This window comes from Colossoma macropomum, unplaced genomic scaffold, assembly GCF_904425465.1.
Source record: "Colossoma macropomum unplaced genomic scaffold, Colossoma_macropomum, whole genome shotgun sequence".
NCBI lineage: Eukaryota > Metazoa > Chordata > Actinopteri > Characiformes > Serrasalmidae > Colossoma > Colossoma macropomum.
In genome coordinates, this window is record NW_023494790.1 from 24,977,764 (window position 1) to 25,002,565 (window position 24,802).

General features: G+C 40.0%; 1 protein-coding gene across 1 annotated transcript in view; it reads left to right on the top strand.

The window, feature by feature from the left end:
- The first annotated feature begins 463 nt into the window (after positions 1-463).
- Positions 464-24,802, top strand: part of nrg3b (neuregulin 3b) — a 215,600-nt gene continuing 191,261 nt past the window's right edge. The window contains exon 1 of the mRNA XM_036572755.1: positions 464-1,363. Coding sequence (XP_036428648.1) covers positions 496-1,363 — 868 coding nt within the window. The 5' untranslated portion in view covers positions 464-495. The remainder of the gene's footprint in view (positions 1,364-24,802) is intronic.

The following is a 24,802-nucleotide window of genomic DNA, read 5'->3' on the forward strand; positions in this document are numbered from 1 at the left end:
CTCCTGGCTTTTTCTCGTCCGCGGAGCGCCTTGGGAATTATCTCCGTCTCTCCGGACGCTGAACTAGATAGAGGCACGTCCCTCGATCCCCCCCACCCTCTCCCCTTCCTCCCTCCCTCCCTTTCCCTTTCTCACCTCTGCTCTCTGAGTATTTGTTTTTGTGTGTGTAATTGTTCCTAGCGTGTGCTTATTATTGCATTGCATTAAGATTATTGCGTAGGGTTTCTATTCGTGGGCTTGTATATGGGCTAACGTGTATTTTGTAGGATTTCTGTTCATGGGCTAACGTTCCGTGTTAAAATGGTCTTTCTGAGTTTGCGTGTGTCTCTGTGGCTGTGAACGAGAGCGCGTATATGTGTATGTGTCTGCGTGTGTGAATGTTAATGAGATGCCCAGCCCTGGTTCCCTCCCTGGCCCCCTCCCCTACTTGCTCCGCCGCTGCTGCCGCCACTGCCGCTGCTGCTGCTCCCTAGCCGGGCCCTGAACTCCGACAGCATGAGCGAGAGAACGGCACTAGGGGCCACCATGGAGACCATGACCCTGGAGGAGCCTGGGGGCGAACAGGCCTCTCCCCGGGCCCCGGGGCCCCTCCGCTGTGGCCCCTGTGCGGTGTGGCCCCGCCAGCAGCAGACGTGGCTGTGCGTGGTGCCCTTGCTGATGGGCTTTGTGGGCCTTGGCCTCAGCCTGATGCTGCTCAAGTGGATTGTGGTGGGCTCTGTCCAGGACTATGTCCCTACCGACCTGGTGGACGCCAAAGGCATCGGGCAGGACCCTATCTTCCTCTCCAAACCCAGTGCCCTGCCAAAGGGCCCAGATGCCCCCTCGGCATCCACAGCAGCCCCGGCCAATACTATGGGCCCTGGCTCAGCCGCAGATGGGACCGGTGCAGTGCAGAGGACTCAAGCTGGACCTCCTTCTAACCATACAGCCAGCAGCAGCAGCAGCAGCAGTGGGGGGAGGGCAGCAGGTGCAGTTGGAGGAGGTTCAGGGAATCGAGCCCCTCACCTCCATAACAGGGTGGGCACGAAAGCCAATGGCACCACCTCTACTCGCCCAGCTGTGCCTGGCGGCAAGGAAGTGACCCCACGAAGTACAACGGTCAGAAAGCCTAGTGGTGCAGCCGGGGGCCGAAATGCACACCCTTCCTCCAGAGCGGGCCCACCGAGCCCGACCTCCATCACCACCACAACTACTGCTACCACTTCTACTACTACTGCAAAAAGCACAACTACTACCCGAATGGCCCCGCCCACCACCTCCACCCCTACAGCCCCTGCCAGGCCGACCCAGCGCTTGAACCATGGACGCTCCTCCAAGGGCCCCTCCACCAAGCCAACGCGGCCTCACCACCGCTTCAGAACCCGTAAGTGGAATGTTCTAGACGTAGTTGTGTGGATGTTTGCAAATGTATGTTTGAGCAGCCTACACTTGCATTTAACTATGTCTTGCTTTACTTGATCAGCTTACGTGATCTGATTGTTTTTACAAATGTATTTATTTTGCCGTGCATTGAGCCACACAGTAGCTGTGCTATTCCTCCTCTTGCTTATGTAAATTTCCTTGAAAAAGAAGCCTTAGTATGTAAAACAGTGGATATACTCACATAGGCACTGCTCCTTGCTCAGTCTTACAAAAGAGCCGTTCAAGCAGGCTTAATGGCACTGGTGCTGGTGTGCTCATTAGCTGTGCATGGTAATGAGAGCACACATGAGTCCTCCTTTTCATCTTTAGCTGTTTACTCGGATGTGGATTAGCTTGATAGGGATCTTCCGAACTGGCTCTGTGCTTTTTTCATATCAGTCTTTTGGAACAACTGCTTCTGGTATTGTTTCTGGTTCCACTAGTGTTCGTCCTCTTCTTTATTTGCTTTAGTGGTAGTTCTGTTTCAGTGGAGATATGTGCCCTTACTCATAGGGATCAAGAGAACTAGAGAGAATGAGAGAGAGAGAGAGAGAGAGAGAGTGAGAGTGGGAAGAGGAGAGTTGGAGAGAAGAGGGCACTGCTCCCCCCTGTCAGTAGGATCAGGTTCAGGGAAGAGATCCCATTTAGATAAGTGAAGATATGACTACTGCAGCAGGTACGGCAGGTAGACTTGAAGGCACTGGCCTCAGACTAGCCCAAGAGCTTTCACACTGGGAGAACGAGAGTGCAAAAGAAGGAGCCAGCTCTAGTGGGGTCTTTTTCATTATGGATATAAAAGAGCTTCAAGCAGAGAACAATATTTACGTTGCTCTGCATGTGTCTCCGTATATCTGCCTGTGTTAAGGAGCTGTCACTGTACATTCATGCGTGCTGCGAGCACTAGCTCCATTTTCAAAGTGAAAAATAACTGATATGCAGGCAGTAATAAAATCACTTAGTGTGTTCTGCAAAGGGCAGGGAGAGAGAAAAAAACGCACATTCTCCCTTGAAATGTTAATGGCACCAGTATGAGCTGTAGCCAGAGGATGAGCCACAGTGGGGAATTAGCACTAGTCCGTGTGCTAATTAAATGTACTTCTCTAATCAGATCCAGAAGGTTGTTTATTTAGAAAGCAAGGTGCTAAAAACAGACCATCAATTGTATGTGTCACTAGCAATTAGCCAACTTTGAGTCTGAATGTCCTGTAGCTCCACAGACTTTGAACAGCCTAGCATAAAGAACCATAGTATTTCACAAAGCCATTGCATTCGTTTCTGCCCCAGTGCATTTCTCTTTGATTATTTGCTAGAAACCAGTGTAGGGTTTAAGACCACTTCATGTCCATGCCATTAACTCTTCACAATGTGCTTTATGAGGGGAATCAATCCAAGGCCTTGGTGTGTGTGCCTCAGGGCTCATCTCAGCTCACTAGTATTGAATATTGTGTTTGTTTGTTTTTACATATATGAAATGTCAATATGTATGCTGTGTCAAATGCCCTCAATATAGCACAAGCTCAGCTAATTGATCTATCCATGCTCCGCCCATAAATGAGTGCTTTTTTGTAGCAACTGTTGTGAGTTTGGACATGCTTTATGGAATGTTGGCAAAAATCTTATTCAGTCCAATAAGTCTGGGTTAGAGATTAGGGTGCCACTTCATTTATCATCTACAGATGTTCAAATTATTAACAAACAATTTAGTGAAACAAAATGTTTTAGACCAGGGGTAGGTTTAGAATCTTTGAGTTAGTGTTTTTGTTAGAGGTTAAACTGAAATTCTACCATTTTTAAAAAAAATTGCATAATTAACTTTTAATATCTTTAAGTCATTCAAAGTAGTGTGATATAAAGTGTGCTATTCTGGAAAACCCTACAGAATCTGATTCACAGATTCACAGTGGTAGTGATAGGAGCCAGACATTTGAAGAATATAATGCTTCTTTAAGCTCCCTCACAGAAAGTTGTTACATTAAGTGGTTATGAATATACTGCCTGATGCCTAAGACATTGTTTTATGATAGCTACTAGGAAGTTTTGGCATAAGGCATAAGACATTTGGAATTTTTTAAAAAATCCATTCATGGCAGAGCCATACATGAATTATTGACATAATATATAAAAACCCAGAAGACGTGTGTAGGTTCACTTGTTGTTTTGAATAGTAAATAAAATGGTTACATTTTCAAGTAGACATCATGATCCCTGGCTCTTATGACCACCACTGTGAAGTTTCTCTATTTCTCATCTAACCACTCTGTATGACTTTGTTTGCATTTCAGTAGTTTGAAAAAATGATGGAAATCTCCTCCAGTTAAGGTTAGGAACAGGGTCAGGGTTAATGTTAGGATTAGGTTTAGGGTTAAGGTTAAGGTTAGGGTTACACTGTTTAAAATGAGAGGTCAGCTCAACTCAAAATGATTTAGTAACTGATTACATGGCTTTTCTTGACTTGACTCAACTTAAGGACACAAGAGTTCACACAACTCAAACTTCTTAGTTGCATCAAAAGTTCTCTTAATTTTTTAGTTCTGCATCTCAGTTAGGTAAATAAAACGAACATGTTTTTATACCCGACTTCCCCGCTAGCCAGGACTCTTTCCATCACACGATCCTGCTAGACATTTTCTCGCTTGGGTACGCACTTATGGATGGCAGTGGCATTGCTGGGGCTCAAACTCACAACCTCCTGTTGGGCTGACAGCTTAGTCCACTGTACCACTCAGGAACACATGAAGCAACTCAGATTTTGTGTCTTCAAAAGTTTAATACACTGGAGAAAATATTTATTGTTTTAACTTTAAATATGGCATGGTCTCATTGGTGCAGCTGTCTAATAATTCATCCCAACATCAGGAGATTGTGAATTTGAATCCCAGTAATGCTGTAGCTGTCCGTATCTAGAAGCTTAAGAGCAAATATGATGGATGGGACTGTGTGACAGAAGGAGTTCCAGCTAGTAGGTAAATTGAGTAAAAGAATGCAAATTCAGTTGTGTTTATCTAACTGAGATGTAGACCTACAAACAGTAGCTGAGAGAGTTTTTGACTCAACTAGGAAATTTGAGTTGGGTGAACTCTAGTGTCCTTAAGTGGACCTTAGTGATTTGCGTGGACATTTAGTTGAATGTTAGGGGCAAGGAAAGCATCTACAAAGCATATATGGTTTTACCACATTTAGATTCACTGTGAGGTTAACTAATCTACATACAGTCTATCCCAACAGAGTGTCCTTTCACACACCTTAGAAAGAATATAATTTTAAAATAAATAATTGATTCTAAATAATGAATTTTAAGTGTCCATATTTAACCAGCTGTTACAATTTCACATTTGTTTCAATTGGATTTTTGTCAGCGTTCTGTCCTAGCAGTATCCAGGGTAGAACACATTAGTGGACACAGCACGGATAGGTCAGTTAGGTTATATAACATGACCATTACATATAATTTAAAACATGCTTGTGCTGGGGATTTGCCCTCATGTTGGAAGCACCCAGGGGCAAGGGCTGATGGAGAGAGCATGAGAAGGCCATGAATCAAAGCTTGGGGGAAGAACGAGCGTTGCTTAGGGTTGAGCATCCCTATAGACCTCATGGCTGTCCTCTCATTTAGTTACGTGTTGGCAGCATTCTCAGTCATATCCGCTGGCCTGATGGAGAGTGAAGAGTGGATGTTAGAGAGCTGAGGTTTTTATGACTCCAACTTAATGTGTTTGCTAGGCTGGGAGCAGCCCTCCAGGGCCACTGATAGTGTGAGCACACGCTCCACATGGCCTTTGCATCCTATGATGGGTGTTGCTATTGGAACTTTGCGATTTTTTACATTGGCCCTCAGTGGCGACAAATGGAGGTGGTAGAGCAGTTTGTAAAATAGACTTCAATTGCGTTCTGCAATATTGTGTAAGGTAATCTATCACAATGTAATGTAACCTATTCCACTCTAGCCAGAGCCTTCATGCAGCGAGTCTTCTGGGCAAGTACATGATAAAATGGGCTGTAGTGGCCAGACGCAGGCACATTCATCTTGTCTCTGGCTAAGTGATCTCATGTTTAGGTGGGATTTGTATGATAATGCATCGGGAGAGGCCATATTCGTATTGGAGCGGAGCTGAATTGGTTCAGAGAGACACTAACAACATTTTAATATCACTCAGACAGATCCCACTGCAACCCCTGCACATCTGTATTAATCTCCTTTTTGTTCTGCAGCAAGACATGCAGCCATCTATTAGAAACAGCACTGAAACTTGAGAACCTCTCAGCCTCTATTTGGCTCCAGCTCTATTGCACCACTCCCCTCTTTTTGCCTTTAAACCTCTCTTTTCTTTCTCGTCCACATCCCTCTCTTCTCTCATTCTCATTTATCCTCTTCCTGTGTTTCTCTTTCAGTCTCTTCTCTTCCACATCCCTCTTTTCCCTTATTCTCATTTTTTGCTCTTCCTGCGTTTCTATTTCACTCTGTTCTTTTCCTGCTCTTTTCCACATCCTTCTGTTGTCTCATTCCTATATTTCTTTTTTCTCTTTCACTCTGCTCCTGCCTTTCTTTTAACACCACACTTTTCTCTCATTGCTATTTATCCTCTTCATTGTTTCTCTTCCATTCTGTGCTCTTCCACATCCCTCTCTTCCCTCACTCACATTTTTCCTTTTCCTGAGTTCTCTTCCACATCCCTCTCTTCCCTCACTCACATTTTTCCTTTTCCTGAGTTCTCTTCCACATCCCTCTGTTCCCTCATTCTCATCTATCCCCTTTCCTGCTTGCTGCTCTGTTGGTCCTCTCTTTCTCTTCCACATCCCTGTTTTATTTCATTCTCTTTTTCCTCTTCCTGTATTTCCTTTTCACTCTTCTCTCTTTAATTTGTCTTCCACGTCTCTCTTTTCTTTTATTCTCATTTACTCTGAAACTGGAATCAACTTAATCTTCATTGTCACATTCTTAGTAAAGCAGTTGTGGCCTTTTGCAAAAGTATTAACACATTCTTATTGTTTTCACTCACTTTCACATATTTTTTCAAACAGTTAACAGAGATTTCATAGAAAGACACAAAAGTGCATTGCATACCTGTGCAAGACATAATGAAAACATATAGCTTTAAAAAAATACTGATAGTCATATTCACTTTCAGTGCCTGTGTGAACAACAAAGGACACAATTGTTAACAGAGTAGTCAGTTGTCATCAGTTGCTAAGTGTAAGCAGGAATAAAGGAGACTAGATTATTATTTTTTTTATCAGATTCAGGAATAAGTAATAGGTAAGACTGTCATATAAAGCTGATTTACACAATGACAGACAGAAAAAAAGTTAATAACCAGTGATGACAAACTGGAGGCCAGACATGAGTATTTGTCAACAGAGGGAAATTTAATAGGTAAGTATGCTATTGGTTAAGGACTGCTTATACCATGTTAGACTTACTGGTTTTTAAAATTTGTGCAACGGATGCTAAAGTAAGTGTGTTGATTCAGATTTGGGATAATACAGTTTTTCCTCAATCACTAAACCACATTTAATGAAACTGAGTTCGAATTTATCTTCGCTGTCACATTCACATTCACATTCATTCTTTTTTTTCAAAACAATTAACACAGATCTCACAGAAAAACACGAAAGTTCATTGGATAACTGTGTAGAACATAATAAAACGTAGCAACAGTCAAGACAGTTAGAAAATACTTTCATAGTCATATCTACCTTTCTGCACTGTGAACTACATAGTGCACAGTTGTTAACTCAGAAATCAGTTATCATTAGTTGTTGATGTAAGCATAGATAAAAGAGGTTTGATAATGATTAACAGAATGACAGATGGACCTACTGAGTTTGTGAAACATTCAGTCAGTGGATTCTAAGAGACACAGAAACATTGACTGGGGTAGAGTTTGGAATATGTTTGGACAGTGTTGCCCTCCACCGCTCTTGTCCATGTGTAAATGAGTATAGAAAAACCGACCGTTGACCGTTTTGCAAAGAAAAAGCATTATTTTGGCCAGCAAGCCTCTGTTTAATATCATATGTTAACTGTTTTAAGAATCTAACTTCTGAATAGACAAAAGTGTTCAAGTAACATAATTGATGACATGGTCTATGATCGCTCGAATTTTAGTGGAAATTTCTGTTTAGTATGGTATGTATGCCAAGGCCTACTCTTTGGGACCATCTGCCAAAATCATTCTACTGACAAATACTCAGTCCTGGGGATCATCATTATTTTTTGGTGCAGTGTTGTCTTTCAAGATATGGAGAAAATAATTTGTTGGGTTAAATTTGTTTTTTGGTTGGTTGGAGTGGTGCAGAGGTCTGTATTCCCACAGGACTCTCCACAATATCTTGCTACATGAGGCTAATTTTCAGTGTCATGAGTGGGAGCATGCAGTTAACCAAGTCAGGGTGGGCAGAAGTGGGACAACACTTTCATGTAGAGAAATCCTGCTAATCAATGAATAACCTCAATAATATGACAGCATCCACTTAATAATGAGCATATATAAATAATTTATAACAGCAGAATAACAAAAAAAAATAATAAACTCACTGTAAATAGTTGTGAAGCAACCACTCACATGAACAAGGCTTTGCAGTTTCTGCAGGCTACAGAAATGGCAAAGCCTTCAGACAGTCAGTTGGCCACAGCTTTGGAAGCCGAGGCTGTCTAAACCTGACTAAAGGCAAGTGTGACATGTGGCAGACATTTTCAGTTGTGACTAATGCAGATGGAAACCAGCTATATGGGAGCAAGACAAAACGATTAGGTTGTGGGTGGGAGCGGGACAAGTGCTGCAGATTTTCAGTGGAAAGTGAGTATATCTCTGATAAATCTACCTTGGAGACCAGAAGAGATTCTACTCTGTAATATTCTTAAACTCTGGCACATTCTAAATCTGTTTAGAGTAAAGCATTAGCAGATAGTACAGCAGGACATACAGCACTAACAAAGGACAAATAGGTTTAAATTGAAACCTGTATTTTGTGTTTTTTTGGTGGTTGTGTAGTGATTGAATTAAGGAATGTACTCTCCTGATTGTGAGTTGTAGTGTTAGATGGAAAAGTTAGCTTTTGTGGAATGTTCTTAGTTTTTGTGGAGGTTTGGCCATTTGGTAAAGAAAGTGTGTTACTTTGGCCAGTAAGATTCTGTTTAATATCATGCGTTATGTTTTGAGAATATGACTTCTGAATGGACAAAAGTATTGAAGCAACTAAGAATGAAATGTTATCATTTTTTCCTACTCTTTGTCTGTCTCTCTGTGTTTCTCTGTGCATCTTGCTCAAGCCCTATCCAGCTTCCTGTGTGTGTGTGTGTGTGTGTGTGTGTGTGTGTGTGTGCTGCCTCTGTGTCTCTGTTTGGTGGACTTGCTCTGGGCACAGCCTCATTGCTTCCTGTATGAGGAGGCGGAGGGCGGCTGGCACTGTGAATGCTGTGTGCTGTGTAGAGACAGAGAGAAACGAAGAGAGAGAGAGAATTGTGGATCTGTAGCTATGAATGTGTGTGTGAGTGAGAGAGAGCAAGAGAGAGTGAGAGAGAGAGAGATTATTGGTCTGTAGCACTAAATGCAGTTGGCTGGGTGCCTATGGTGGGGTGTGTGTGTGTGTGTGTGTGTGTGTGTGTGTGTGTGGTGATCATCCCAACTGACATATCATTGTGATTCCACGCACACCTTCCATGGCAGAGTCAGAAGGCAGCGTGCTAGAGTGGGTTTTGTCAGGTATGAAAGCACAGTGTTTGCGGAGGAAGAAACAGTGGAAAAGGGGAGGGAGCGAACACAGAGGGTTGGAGCCTCAGCAAAATAAACAGCCAGAAAATCGCTGCTGAGCGGATCAGACAGAAGGCTTTTTGGATGTAGGGAGCGAAAAGCAAGCGTGATGCTGTGATGTCATTTTTTTTTTTTGACTTGCTAACCTGCAGCCTGCACACAAAAAGCTTCCTCTCGTCAGCCGGCTCCGGCGGCTCCAGCAGGGGCAGTGTACCACACGCTCATGCACGAGGATTAAAGGCGAAAAAACAGAAATCCATTTAGCATGGTCCCAGGGGAGGTCATCTGGGCTTTAGCCCGGCCGAAGCACAGCGCTCCTCCAGCTGCCATCACCACTGCTGCCACACTGCTCTCCCCAGATACCAGCAACAGGGTGGTCACATGATGCTCAGCTACCAATCACAAATTAAATGACAGTGGAAGCCAGAGACAGACCCTGAAAGAATGCAGCCTTGCGTTAACCCCTTAAACTTACACACGAGTTTCACAGCACACATAAAGATGACAAACAGGGTTCTCCGAATTTATGTTACAGAACTATAGTTAATCAGAGACTGAAAAAGTTAAAAAATGATAAAATAGCAATAAAATGTGTAATTCAAAAAAGAAAGAAATTAGTAAAATAACCTACTTAGATCATAGACAAAAATGGAAACTAAAATTTGCACCAACAAATAAAGTCATTCAATAAAATAATAAAATTAAATAGAACAGTAAAAGAGCTAAGTTCAAATAAAACAGTTGCAGGTTGAATGGAGGTGCTGAGAGATTAAAAGTTTAAAATGGTGTTACACCAGAGGGCAGAGCTTTAGAGTTTCCTGTAACACATTCACTGCTGTATGCAGTTGCACTGTAACTAAAAACAATGACTTACAATGTAAGATGGAGTAATAGTCCACAAAGGTTTTAATGTATTGTAACGTGTCTTTGCAAGCTTCAAGTAATGCCACAGCATTTATATAGGCTTATAGGTTATACAGGTATAATCATAACAGGTATAGATTATTATTGATGTATATGTGGTGATATAACCAAATTATGATAACTTAGTTGAAGTTGTATTTGTGAGCTATAAGTAAAATGACACAAATATTAGACTAAAGGAAAGTTAATTTAAGCCAAAATCTTGTTATGGCTCAGCATGTGTTTATAGGCGGGCCATAATACATTATGCAAGCTAGGACTCAGTTTCTTTTACTCTGACAATATAATATATGTTATGAATTTATACATACCTTTTATATGCACCATATTAACAATTCATAATGCATTATAAGAAATAAAGTGTAATGCATTTGTATAAATATTTATACTCTCTTAACATTTATTAGTACTGCATCTCAGTTAGGTAAACAACTTAGAATATATATGTTTTAAATTTTCATTCAGTTTTCCCAGCAAGTAGGACTCCTTCCAGTGAACATGCACCATGAGCTCCAGATTCAGGGCAGCTCTCCTGGTAACGGGGCAAGTGTTGTTGTTTTAACTTTCAAAAGTAACACAGATGACTTAAATGTTTTATTTAGGTTAATTTAACATCATTATTTAACAATAAGTTTACCTAACAGAATGTAAGACATTTGTTTTTTTTTTGTTGTTTTTTTTTAACTTACTATATGATGTTCAGTTAACTCAAACTTGCCATAGTCACAAAAATAATCACAAAACTTAGATATTCAGTTATTTTATGTGTTTTGAGTACTATGGCAGGTTGCGTTGGAGTAACTAATATTAATGTTTTAAAGTTCAGGTAACAAAAAATGCAACATAGTTCAACTAATTTAAGTCATTTTTCTCTGTTTGTAGCTACATTAGCCTGAATTATAGCATGTTATGAATGTGTTCGTAGTGTCTTAAAGACATGGTATTCATTGTTATTGTCTTAAAGACATGTATGTTTTTTTTCTTAGAACTGTGCGTCCAAGTCAAGAACCATCAAGGAATTTTTATTGTTCAGTGGTTGCCAAATAATTTATTGTCGTTACTGAATAATGTTTGGATTAGTAACTGAATAAAAAGCCTATAGTTTAAGCTAAGTTAACCACTTAAAATCCCAAGCTTATTACATCCTAAGGCATATGTTCAGTAACCACAAACAATGCAAACTGACTGACTCACTCTGGGTTAACTGCCATTGATGGTATCGCTAAGCCAGTTGTGAACTCAAAATGTATGTATCTTCACTCATACATTTGAGATTTAATGACATTTAGCCATGCATCCTGTGACCCTTTTTTCTTTTGCAAATAGCGTCCAGTGCTGTCCCAGGCTCTGCATGGACAGTGGTTCCTCTTAGGACTAGGCTTGTTTATCAGTGACATTTGAGTGTGCTGTGTGCCTGACCCTCTGCTGTCTTGTGGGAGACGGCGAGATTGATGTGGCCCGATGTTCGGCTGCAGTAAGTGGCACTGAAGGCCATCTTAGGCTTCCTTAATGCCACCGTGTGATTTATGTGGAAAAAAAAAAAACTTGCTGAAATGCAAGGAGTTTAGGGAATCAGGGGTGGTAGTGCAGCAGAGCCTGAAATATTAATGCGCAAAAGAGAAACATGTAAAATGTGTGTGGCAGGAAACATGAATAATTGATGAAACCTCATTTTTAAAAGTGGTAGGGATGTCCCAGTCAGATACAAACTGGAAGCATGACTTTACAGTGTGGGTATTTCACTACAACATGCTCTCTGAACATATTAGAAAACCAAACCTTAACCAAGATGACAGAAGACATGGTCGACAAAAGCACTTGGCACAACTTTAAATGCCATGTTAAGAGAGGTCTGGTAAAGCTGAACTTGCTGGAGTTTTGTCAGCTTCTACTGCTCTGGTTTTGTATACAAAAGAAATTCTGTCAATCCTGACTAACAATAAGTTCAAGTATTTGTTTGTTTGTCATCAAATTTAACTATACACTCTTAAAAATGAAGATTCCGCTGTAACAAAAATTAAAAGTCAGGTCAACCCCCCCACCAATTTAACTATTACCAATCCCATCTCACAGGCTATGATTCCTATCACACAGCACCCCCATCCTGATTGGTGAGGGCTTCCTATCACACAGTACCTGCATCCTGGGTTGTGAGGGCTTCCTATCATACAGTAACCGCATCCTGGGTTGTGAGGGTTTCCTACGATACAGTACCCCCTATCCTGGGTGGTAAGGGCTTCCTATCATACAGTACCCCCATCTTGGGTTGTGAGGGCTTGCTGTCACACAGTATCCCCATCCTGGGTTGTGAGGGCTTCCTGAGAAGCTGTAAAATTACAGAAAGAAACAATGAAAAGATATAAAAATGTTTAAGAGCATTTTAACATTTATCTGTAGTTTATTTATTTGCACATTGATCCCTTCTTTATCTAAGTGCAGACAGTTCTCTGCTTTGGAGTGAGGTATATTTAAAATGGTAGCTTCATAGAAGAAGGCAACAACACTTTTAACTTTGAGTATAAGTTGATGTCTGAAGTTCCATGTGTTCTGTTTTTGCAGGTTTGGAATGTTTAAGTGAGGGGGCCCCTGGTCCAAAGGCCCCCATAGGGAGTGGGCCTCTCTTTTAGTTCCAAATAGATGAGATCATTTTAAAAAGGACCATATGTTCTGTCTCCTTTTTCAACAACAAGTACCATATATAAGCAGTTGGGATATTCTGTTCTGGGGGGGGACACTTTAGAATTGCCACGGATCCTCTCTCGGGTACTTTATAGTGCTTGATATGATACTGTTTTACTTTGTAATAAACATCTTATACAAGGAAGACTGTGTCAGTGGAGATTCCTTCATCATCTTCGCTTTATCGCTATTTAATAAACAACAGGAGCATGAGGGACTGTGTAAGTTGAGTAAACACACCTTTTTATTCTTTCTTGAACACAGAAATGTATATGTAGCTGTCTAAAAGCCTCATCATCAGAAGATCCTGAGTACAAATCCAGTGATGCCTCAGCCCTCCATGGTAAGAAGTCTGAGAGGAGCAAGCCCTCACCCCTCCCTGTCTGAGGGTGCTGTGTGATGGGGGGAGTGGGTGGAGTTTAGCAATGACTAAACTGGAAAGAGGAACAGAGTAAAAACCCAACCATGAGGCATCCACATTCACAGGTTATTTTATTTTTCTTTTTTAAGCTCAGCTTAAGCTTCAAACTATTTTATTAACCTGAGATGCAGTAGTAAAATGTGTTTTACTTTTATTTTGAAGTAAAACTCTTGAATAAACTAAGCTATGGAGAAAGTTGACAAAATTACATTATGTAAGCTTTGGAAATTTTGTGTAGTTGCACAGAATGTGAGGAAGAACGTTTTGTAGTGACGGTTGTGCTTTGGACTCCCCGAGCAGATCAGTCTGATGATTGTGAGCATGTTAAAAGAGAATTCGATGAGAACTCAATTGAAACCTTGTGAAAGACATGCCTTCTGAGGATGTGAGTGAAAGGATCTGCCATTGTCATCATTCTTCATCAGTATAATGTTTTTGCATTTGACACCTAAACATTGAGCTAGACATTCTTTTTGAGCCTGTGTGTATGTGATGTTAATGTAAAGAATTATGACGTGGTCTGAAAAACCCGCAAAAAATCACCCAACACCTCTTTTAGAAGTGCACACAGACCATATTTTAGAGATTTTTTTGTCTTCTGACGCAGTAATGCTATGTCTTTCAGTTTTGGCAAAGAAATCTTACATAGTGTAACTTTAAAATTTCAAGTTGACCTGAGTTTTATTTTTTTACACTGCAAATGGCTCTTTGCTTGGATGTATGGTTCTAGAAAAAAAACCCAAACTTTATATGTTTATATATAGATCCTTCACATTATATGGAGTGGATCTTCAGACTCTCTAGTTGCAAAAGTATTTCTTTGAAGAAGAATCCACCAAAAGTGGTAATTCAATGGCTTTGCTCCAGAGAACCTTTTTGGCATTTTTATTTTCATGGATATACAATGAAATCAGTGCTATCTGAGCCACCTGGAGTTTTGTCAGCTTCTACTGCTTTGGGTCTGTTTAAAAAAAGAAATTCTGTCAGTCCCAAGTATAATATAATGACCTCAAGTATTTTTTCATCACCAAATTTAACTCCAGAGTGAGTTCAGCTTGTACACTCACCTTACCTCACTCATGGTAATTGGGTACTTAAGGCTGGATTGATGTATCTGTCATGGGCTGAAACCGGAGCCGGACTGCAGTACAGTCTCAGTGTTCCTGCTCTGACAGGCATCCGCTGAGTTTGAATGTGATCAGCGAGAGCGCTGTCATTTGTCCAGATTATGGGAGTGTAATGCACAGAAGGCCAGATGACTGTGGCCATTCATGGAGCTGTGCAACCATCGTTGATTAAGCCTCTGATTGGCTCCCCCGCCCCTTTCATTCGGATGCAGGCTCCAAATGCAGCTCACGTTTTCCTCTGTAATGAGCTATAGCATGACGGTAGTGCACATAGCTGTGGCGGCGTCAGGGGGATTACGGTTCATCATATCTGATCTCAGCTACTTAGATCCCCTCTATCGAATTCCGCACCCGCGGGACCACGGGTTCCGGTATCACATTACCCAGCGTTGGAAGGATGGAAGGTTAGATGGATGGAAGTGAAATTCACAGATTCTCTGCAAAGTGCCGCCATGTTGGAGGCGGGTGTAATTAGAGAGTGAGAGAGAGAGAGAGCATGTGAGGGTGTGTGCAGGCCCATCACTGTCAGCACTCTCCTGCTCCAGTCAGTGGAAGCACTCAGCAGGCCTACAGGGAGTCTAGGTGCTGTCAGGCAGCTGCATTCGGCCTGAGCTATGGCCGCTTGCGTTGGAGCCCTGCCATGCTGCCTGGATTGGAGGAAAAGCACTGGGCTGTTGTCGAGGAGACGCACTCCCCTCCTGCGCTCGCACTCTCACTGCTGCAGAGGATGGAAGGCTCTGACTTCCCAAAGCTTTTCTGACTGTTATCCTGTGAAAAGCTGCAAAAGACTTTGCTGTCTCTACAGATCAGAAGAATACAGCTTCAGAGCGCCTAATCCTGTATAATTCACTGTTGTGCATTGGAGTGTCAAGATTCTTTAGCACTGGTTAAAGACTATTTGATCTCTAATTTAAAGTTCACAAAAAGATGAAAAATTTCAATGATTATTTGAAGTCATATTTAAATATTTAAGGAAGGCCTTTGAAAAACTGCTTTATTGTTTAAATTCAGAATGGTAGTATTAATGTAGCATCTGTCCCTCTAAAGCAGTTAAAAGCGGCCTGCTGTATCTGATTGTTAGTCTGAGCATAGTGCTGCGTTCTATTTCTGTTTGAAGGACTTAGAGTGAGAGATGTTCAAGTTCACTGAACTTCATGGAGGCTCAGTACATTTCGTGATTGTTCTAGACTGGCTCTACACCGTCCATCTACACATGGGCTGAATGATATTAGGGACAGTGTCACATTTTAGGTTTGGAGTGGAAATGTACCCAGATAAATTATTACCCATCTAATTGAGCTAATTAGCACTCTAACAACAGAAAGGGAGCTAGTAGAGGGGGGAATTAAGGCAGTAATTTAATATGTCGCCCAGGGTATTGACAGTTTATCATATTGCCTTATATTTCTAATTGGTATGATTGCAGAATAGCTCACAATATATAGATATATTTAATCAAATATATATTTTGACCAAAGTTATTCATGTTTTTGATCATGTAACTGTCTTGATTCATCCAAACACCCAAAGAATATTTGCGATTGGTCTGGATGCTCACACCACAAAATAAAACATTCATTAATTGGTTAGAATGCATTAGCATATTGCACACATCTGCAGTGTCAGCATTGTGAGAGCCAATGTTATGAGAATGGTGGAGGATCAATATACCGTTCAGCCGTAGGCTTTATGGTATCCACTTGGACTTTTTGTCACCCCATACCACCATTGCTGGTGCATGTTTCTATGACGTTAGAACCCAATGTGTCATATTCAATGCTATGCTACTTCTTATTTTTATTTAATGTGACACCAAAGCATACAGTGAGTATTAATGGTAGACTTATTCTTTTCTTACTATCATAATATGCATTGTCCACACAAGCTAACAAGTTAACTTTCTCAATCTCACTAGCAAGCTAGCTTCCTTAGCAAGTAATCTACAATTTTCTTACATCTTAAATTTTCCTTTCTTACTTGAATAATGTACATTTTGTCCAATCTAACATTTTTTCCTCTATATCTAAGCTGTCAAAAGTTCTAAATTGTTACCATAAACTCTCGTCATTACCATAATTTAACATTTTAAGGCAGTAACCGTGTTTTGAATAGGACAGGAAAAATGAAGAACAGCACAGGCAATTGGTTGTTGTATATGAGCTGATTTGCATATTACTCCCTATATAGCAGTCACATTTCAGTCTGATTGATGGAAACACATTAGAATACCAAGTGTAAATGCATGTGGTTAAAATCCTATTATGTTACAATCCAGATACAGTTCACATGAAACGAGCAGAACATTCATTATGAAGACCAGTGTACCCTCAGATGGCTAAACGCAATGAGGTAGCTGGACTCATTTGCGTAAAGTAGAAACCTGCTCAACTTATTCACCGCGAGTTGCAAGTCGATACATATCTTGAGTCACTAATGATAGCCCACATGCATTTCTTACGAAAATAATTATTGGAACTGTTCTCGGATTCAGTGGATCAGGTCTTTGTGAAGTCTTGCCAAGTTAGAGAATTACTAACCTAAGTTTTCTATTGTTATTCATAATTTCTAACCCATAGCGTTGCTGTGTTCTGATCATCTTAGTATTTTTCCCTTGTATTTGAGTACAGATTCAGTCTGCTGGTTTCAGCATGTTTATGTACGCTGATGATGTCTCTAGGTAAAGCCCAATAAGTGTGTACTCACACTTGCAGTCTGCTGCCTCTGGCTTCCCTGCAGTACACTGAAGCAGGTTCATTAATACATGATGAATGTGTACAACAATGTACTTTGTAATCAGTACATTATAATTGTTAAAAAAATATGCATATCTGATTCTCAGCATCAAACCTTATGAGTTGCAAATGTATGTAGATGTGTTTGCACCTGTGTGAACAGGGGAAGTGAGGTAGATATCTGAGTATGACTAAAGCAGCTCTAGGGATTTATACTGTGTACCCTGTGGAGTGTGTACGCATGTGGGTCTATGTTAGTTAGACTCAGTTAGACTCTCTGAGTTAGACTCAGAGAGTGAGAAGGAGAGGTCCAGACTTGTTCCTGTCTTCCTGGACTGGCAGAATGTGGCTCATTGTTATAATCCTGGTGTGGTGAAACCTTATCCAGAAGGATGATGTAAACTCTACCCTGAAGATAAAGAACCCAAAGAACAGCCTAGTAGATTCTCCCTCCAGAGTGTGCTCTTGCTCTAATCTCACAGTTATTCATGTCTCTCTCTCTCTCTCTCTCTCTCTCTCGCTCTCTCTCTCTCTGTCTCTCTCTCTCTCCCTATCTCTCTCTCTTCCTCATCACACTTATTCCCCTAAAATAGAATCATAATCTAAGCACACTGCTCCCCAGCTCCATTCTCCGTGTCTTAGTGTAATGAGAGTGAGGAAGTGAGTTCCAGAGATGGGGAGAACATAGACTTAGACTTCACAGAGGGCATGTGCAGCTGCACAGTCTGTCAGGCAAGACTGTGAATTATATATCAAATGTTCTGCTGAGGAGCTGCCTCAACATCTTTCTCTTTCCATTTGATGCGGGGCATTAAATCATTGATAGTACATCCTGAACAATAGCACTCGGCTCATGAAACACCTGTCACAGGCAGACCGAGAGGAACACACAGGCTCAGGCAGAAAGAGGGTTTGAACTGCTCAGCATACAGAAATGTGCACGTAAAATACCTGAATGCTACTGTAAACAATGCTAGAGTGCACATACACCGACAGCATCACTTACCCTGAGTCACCCACTTACTCGCTTACAGTATCACTTACAATCACATACGGTAGACCTGTTTGGAGAAAAGCATTGCACACGATGTTGAAATTGCTGTGCGATAGTTAATAGAACTATAATAATTCATAGAACTGATTAACTCTTAGAAGTCGAGAGATCACTTACAGTTTACTCATGTAACTACATATTTAATTACAAATTGGATTGCATTTACACTCAGTTTACAATCTGTATTGCAAGTCTGCCCTCCAGTTCTAGGTAAGTGTGGTGACCAGGTAAGTGGGAGGTTCAATCTCCAAAATACTAGGTAATTATTTTGCGTAACAAGATAGGTTCCAAAGCAGTCTAACTAAATTACCCTGAAATGCCCAACTGGTTCTAGATATTAACTGGGTAAGTATGTGGCACCTGCTCTCCACAGTTACGTGCAATTACTTTGGGTAAAAAGTTGCAGGTAGTGATATGATTGAAAAGGCAGTACACAAATAAAGTACAAAGATTCTTACGTAGTGTATCAGTCTGTTACCTATAAACACTGAATCTGGGCTGTAAAAGAAAGCAGTGATTTATCCTATTTTACTAACTTCTTCTTGCTATTAACTTCAGAAAACTATCTTTGTATTTTGTGCCAGCAATTTACTTTCCTGCTTAAATGTGTGACATTACATTGAAATTTAGTATATGTGTGTACCTTGTTAATCAAATATTAATGTGTTATTTTAGTATGTCCTTTATCAGTTTAACTTAGTTAAACTGTCTCAGAGCTTGCCATTACATTACCCAGTTTGGAGTTAATACTTATTATGAACGTATTAATATGAAGTAATTCAAATTTTTTTTTTCCTCAAAACATATGCATAACAATAACTTTGCATCAAATTCAAATCAAATAAATAGAATATCTCCCTCACCACTTAAGAACACACAGGTGGTATGCAGAAGCCCTTCACATTGTAAAAAGTTTCCTTTTTGGGCTTTCTCAGAAACTTATTGCTTGAATGTTTAAGATAAGAGATTAAGATAAGAGATTTAAAAACAATCTGTTATAGTACTTATGAACTTTTCAAGACCTACAGACATTTTATTGTTACTAATTTGTATATCATTTTAAAAGTTATCATTTTAAACAATATTGTTAGAAATTTATTGTTTTAAATCCTTTTAGGTTTTCTACAAAATAGACTGCCATACAAATGTAGTGTTGATTGAAAGTTTAGAATCTAGACTTTTGATAGAATTCCTCTACTAGTCAGAATTCTACTGTGAGTGAGTTTCAGTGATAACTACAGCTTATGAGGGTTAATTTGGTCTGCATAATCACATAGAGAAGCACCCATAATTGCTAATTGTCCACTGTGTATTTTTTTAATTCTACAGTATGTGTATGAGAATTGCAGTCATTGTTGCTTGGTCAGTGTGCTAGCCAATTTCTACAGTCTCTGGCTTGTATTCACAGTGAATATTTGTCTGGGTTGTCATGGAACTGGAATGTTTGGGCACAATGGCCTGGCATGACGTCCCTCTGGCATCCTTCTTTCACTCGGCGCACTTAATAACCTTTCCTGGACACTATGCTGCAAAATCTCAGTGATTGCATTCACTTTCCCCTCGGTGCCTCCAAGCCAGATGCCATTACTTAAGGATTTCAGGCAGGCGGATTTATTGTGTTGCCATAAGGCTCCTGTGAGCAGTGTGTTTGTATGTGTGTGTGAGTTCTGGGGCATGTGAGTTGCATGTCAGCTTCCATTTGTGTTTACCTCATCTACTGCTTGAAATTCACAGTCTCTAAGTAAAGATCCTGAAGTGGTTCTTGGCTTGAATTCAAGGTCTAGTACCTAACACTCATCTCTGATACTCTGAGTCTTTAGTGATGTACCTTTTTGGTGGGTGGGTAGGAGTTGAGGCAGTGATTTCTCTAATCATTACAAAATATAAATTCTCCTCACATTCTGGCTTTGTGAGATGCTAATCTTTACGTATCAAAATAAATGCAACACCTGTATGTGAAATCGCGATATTAAATAGAGGACAGTAGATTAAGAGAAATAGCTTTTTTTGACCTAAAATTAGTTAGTAGGAACAGAAGGTGTAAATTATGTGGATGTAAAGATGGAGCGAAATTGTATGATTTATTATTTATCATTTTGATAAATTACATCACATTATGTCACAACATGCTTTTCAGAGCCTATCAAGGAAATCCTCAGTACTTAAAACTACACTATGTAAATTTTGGGGATTTGGAGACCTCTCTGGTGGAAATGTTTTATTGCACTCTGGAAAAGAATGTTTTGTAACACCGGTGTAACAAAAATAGTTGACGCTGTCAGAAGCTGACGTGAGATTCTCGGAGTATCAACTTCTCACACATAGCACTGTCAATGTTAATAGTTGGCGCTGAAAGGTAGTTGACACTGAACGTAAATGATGCTGAAATAAGACACTGCACAAATATTACATCTCAGCATTTAGTCCAGCAACCTGCTATTTTGTCAGTGTTTAGTAGGTTTGTTTAGTAGCTCCAGTGGCCAATGAGAGGTCTGTACATTACTTTTTCATGGCTAACGTGCTGCAGACATGACTGAGAAGTCTGATTGACTGTGACTAAGCTAACTATGCTAGCTTAACTTACAAAAGATATCAATGTTACCTCAACAAGCCAATATAATTTACCCTGTGTAGAAGATGACAGCTGCCTTTCATCTAACATTATGCTGACTGGGTTGTAATGTAAACCACAGTGACTAAAAGATTTCCCTTTGCTTTTGAACGAGTTTGAAGAGTTTGCTTAGTAATAATAATAATTTTAAAAATCATGTTCATAAAGGTACCCCTGTGTCTGTGTCCTTTGTGCTACTGAGTTTGTTGCACAGTCTTCCTGTATAGATGACTGATGAAGTTACCGCAGTTCTCAGACTAAAATGATTCTCAATGATCAGCATTCAAAATATAAACAGTATCTAAAGAAGTTAATTGAGTGCTGTTTTTTTGTTTCATGTCAGCTAGCTAAATTCTTTCAATAGAATCATGTCTTCCTTTCCAGCCTAAATACAGAATACCACTACACAGACAAGCGTCAACTTTATGTGCAAATTGGGTCAAATTTTGAGAGTGTCAACTGTTTTTGCTACACTGATTGTTACTGAGTGGATGGATCTGATAATTTTGAGCATGTTGAAAGTGTATTCAAAGAGAACTCAGTAAAAACTTGGTGAAGGATGTGTCATGTGTCAAAGAGTTTGTATGTGAGTGAAATTATCTACTATTGTTATCATATCTTCATCAGTATAATGTTGATTTAGCATCTGAGACCTAATCATCAAGCCAGACTTTCTTTTTTGTGTGTATGTGTGTGGCATTTATGCATAAAGACGTATGACATGGTCAGAAAACTCCCACGAAATCTGACCTGATGGTCCTGACTTCTAAATTATTATTTGAGGTCTTACAGGGTGACTTGCAGAAGTGCATGGATTTTTTTCTCCTGACTCAGTAATGCTACTTCTTTCAATTTTAAAACTGAAATCATACTCAATGCAGCTTTAAAGAACACTGAACAACTGCATGTTTAATCACAGAGGGCATAATTAGGCCTGTTTAATTTAGTTCAGTGCAGTATATGAAACAGTGGATAAAATTGTTGTATTCATTTTTTTTTTTTAATGTGGCACCAACTTAAGAAAAATGAAACCTTGTGATACATACCATGTATTTTGAAAATGTCTAGGAAGTATTGTAACGTCATCTTTTAGCCTTTCTCCATGTGGAGATTTAGTAAACCATCTATTGAAAGTTTTTTTAGGAAAACAGAAGTGGTCCTTCTATGGCATCACTCGCTTACTGAGTCAGTATTGTTCACAGTGATGGTGATAGGAATGTCTGCAGTGTTATATGCCTGTAAAAGTTCCAGAAAGCTATAACATGAAATGGTTACAAATGTGCTGTCTGATGCATTAGGTCTAAAGCATACTGTTTTTTTTTTATATACATTCATGGTGGAGAGGTACATGCAAAGTGTTGTAAAGCAAAATAGTCCCCAAGAAATTTTTACCATTATTAATATCACATATAAAAGAAGACATGTTTGTTCACCAGCCATTAAATAAAATGGCTGTATTTGCATTGTAGACATTGTGACCCATGGTTCCTGTTACCACCATTGCAAAGAAATCTAAACCGGTTTGTCTCTCTACAGTGCACATTAAATTTCTCATTAAAACACTTTGAAGGACTTTGTTCACATCTCAAGTGATTGAATTTTGTGGAAATTTAACCATAAATCATAGAATTCCCCTTTAAGAGTGCATAAACACAACCACCCGCATGCTCTCATTTACATGCGCTTAGGTTCTTCACCCTCCCTCTTCATTAGAGTTCAAACATCTCCCCTCCTCGTCATGCGTAACGTCTGCAACTGACTTCCCCGTCTATCCACAAAAGCCCGATGCCATGCTGTGCACACACACCCTCCAATGATAGATATGAGCGCTTTGATCCCAGCATGCTCCACGCTTCTGTAGGGAGACGATAAGATGTACTCGAGCATGCACTAAGAAGTTATGCCGAGACCAGCCACTGCTCCGAGCTTTACCTGTCTCAAATGTCCATGCTTGCGTGTATCTCTCATTTTCTGGCTCTTATTAAGCCATCCGGATGGGAGGATTGTTGGTGTGTCCTTTGTGTCCCCCTCCATGTCTATGCCAGGCAGACTAGCCAGTGGAGGGAGTGAGCTCTAGGAGGAATAATGAAGATTAAGTAGAGATAGAGGAATGGAGATTTGGGGGTCACACAGAGATGGATGGATTTCCCCTCCCCGTCCCTACTCTGCCATCTCCGAGCAGGATCCATTTTGATTAAAACAGGCGCGCTCTATTTCCTCTCCCCGATCCTTGTCTGCTTTCTCCAGGTGAAGCAGTGGGAGCAGAGCAGACAGAGATGTATCTGGTGCAGGGCTGGAGTTTCTGGCCGTCTGGTGTGCAGTCGTTTCCCTCACAGTCAGTGGGGAGAGAGTAAGGGAACTGGTGTGACAGTGGTTATGGCGAAGGATGATTTCGTGTGGCAGAACAGCTCAGTTTGGGTTATAAAGTTAGAAGCCTCAGTAGAAGCAGTGGAAGTGCCTCAAGCCAGTTAGCTTAATACAGTGCAGTGGGTTACTCAAAACACGGCAAGAGGAGTAAGGCTCTGACTGCCTGTGTGGTCAGGCTCAAGCGGAGAACGTGTTTGGTGAGATTGATGAGCTGGTTAGATTACTAAAGTTGTGTGTATGGGCTTATGTTTCTGGAATTAAAATGAAATGAAATGTGGACCTGTTTACATGGGGGTAGCTTGCACCACAGAAGAAACACTTATCACAGATGATAATAAAAACATGGTGTAATTTGATATTATTCATTGAAACAAGTGGAAGCATTCTATCAAAACTTTCAATCAATTTGTGTTTGTAAGAAACAGCAGATTATGACAAGAGATGCACAGTGATATCAGAATCATATGGGTATCCACAATGAACTGCTTAAAATACTTATCAGCACTGGGAAGATGTGTTTCACAGTGTTTCAAACTAATATTTGATTATCTATTTATTGTACTCCAGAAGAGCAGAACACAATTTCACAAAGAATCTCAATTTCTAAATCTTATAAGTGGGGAACCTCACACCATTCTGTGAATTAATACATGAATTCTGTGAAATAATATGTCTGTAATTTTTAGTTCATTTTTATTTAGTAAAATCAGGCTTGACACATTTAAACTCTGCAAGTATTACTACTCTTATTTCCTTGTTTTCAAGTTTTCATTGGAAAGGGTTTGTAGATCACAGTATTGCAATGATAATAATAATATAATAACCCCAATATGAAATAAACCATTTGCACTTAACTTGGTGAGTAATGGAATAAAACCCAATAATGTAATAATTTATCCAGTATGACAAGTTACCATGTAACAAGATATTTACTAATACTATAATTCCTTTTTATGCTATTTAGAATTTGTAACATTTTCAAGTTTATCCTGCATATTAACATATTACATTATTGAAAATATATTTGTAAATTGATCATTTTTGCTCAAATACATTTTCAGTATGGATGACATAATGCTTTTAAGAGTTACCAGAGATCTCCAACAGTGCTTTTGTGCTGTTCACACAATCACCCAATCACGTTTTGATTTCTAATGGCTGGGGCCAATTTTATGAGAAAAAAACATCACTCTAGGCCATCTGGGAATTCTAGATACATCACTGACCACCAGTATGAATGGTAGCCCGACCAATGTTTCATTCAGGTGTTGAAAATTGGAAAACAGCTGCAGTCCTATGCCAAGACTTTGGAGAAGTTACTGTAAAACTGCTACAAGGTAAAATATATGTTAATATGTCTGTTACAAGCTTCAGATAAAACGTATGATGTCTTTTGAAAACTTCAGATGTCTATTTAATCTAGAACTGCCAAAAATATTCACATTAATCACTGTTAGATTAACACTAACATACTATTAGAAATCCCAAAGGGGTTAGCAAAAATTAGCGTTATTGTAGACGTGCTTTTCCATTGAAAGCCTAGCTCTAATAGTGAGGGTTTGCTACTGTGGATATCTGCATATCTGCATCAACTCAAAGATTCCCATAGTGGTGCATCCCTGTTATGATTAAATTTTTTAGTAAAAAGTTAGTATTAGATTTTTGCTTTGCTTTGTTAGTTTTTGACAAAAAGAAAAAAACTCAGCAGCGCAGACTCAAACCTGTTGATACAGAA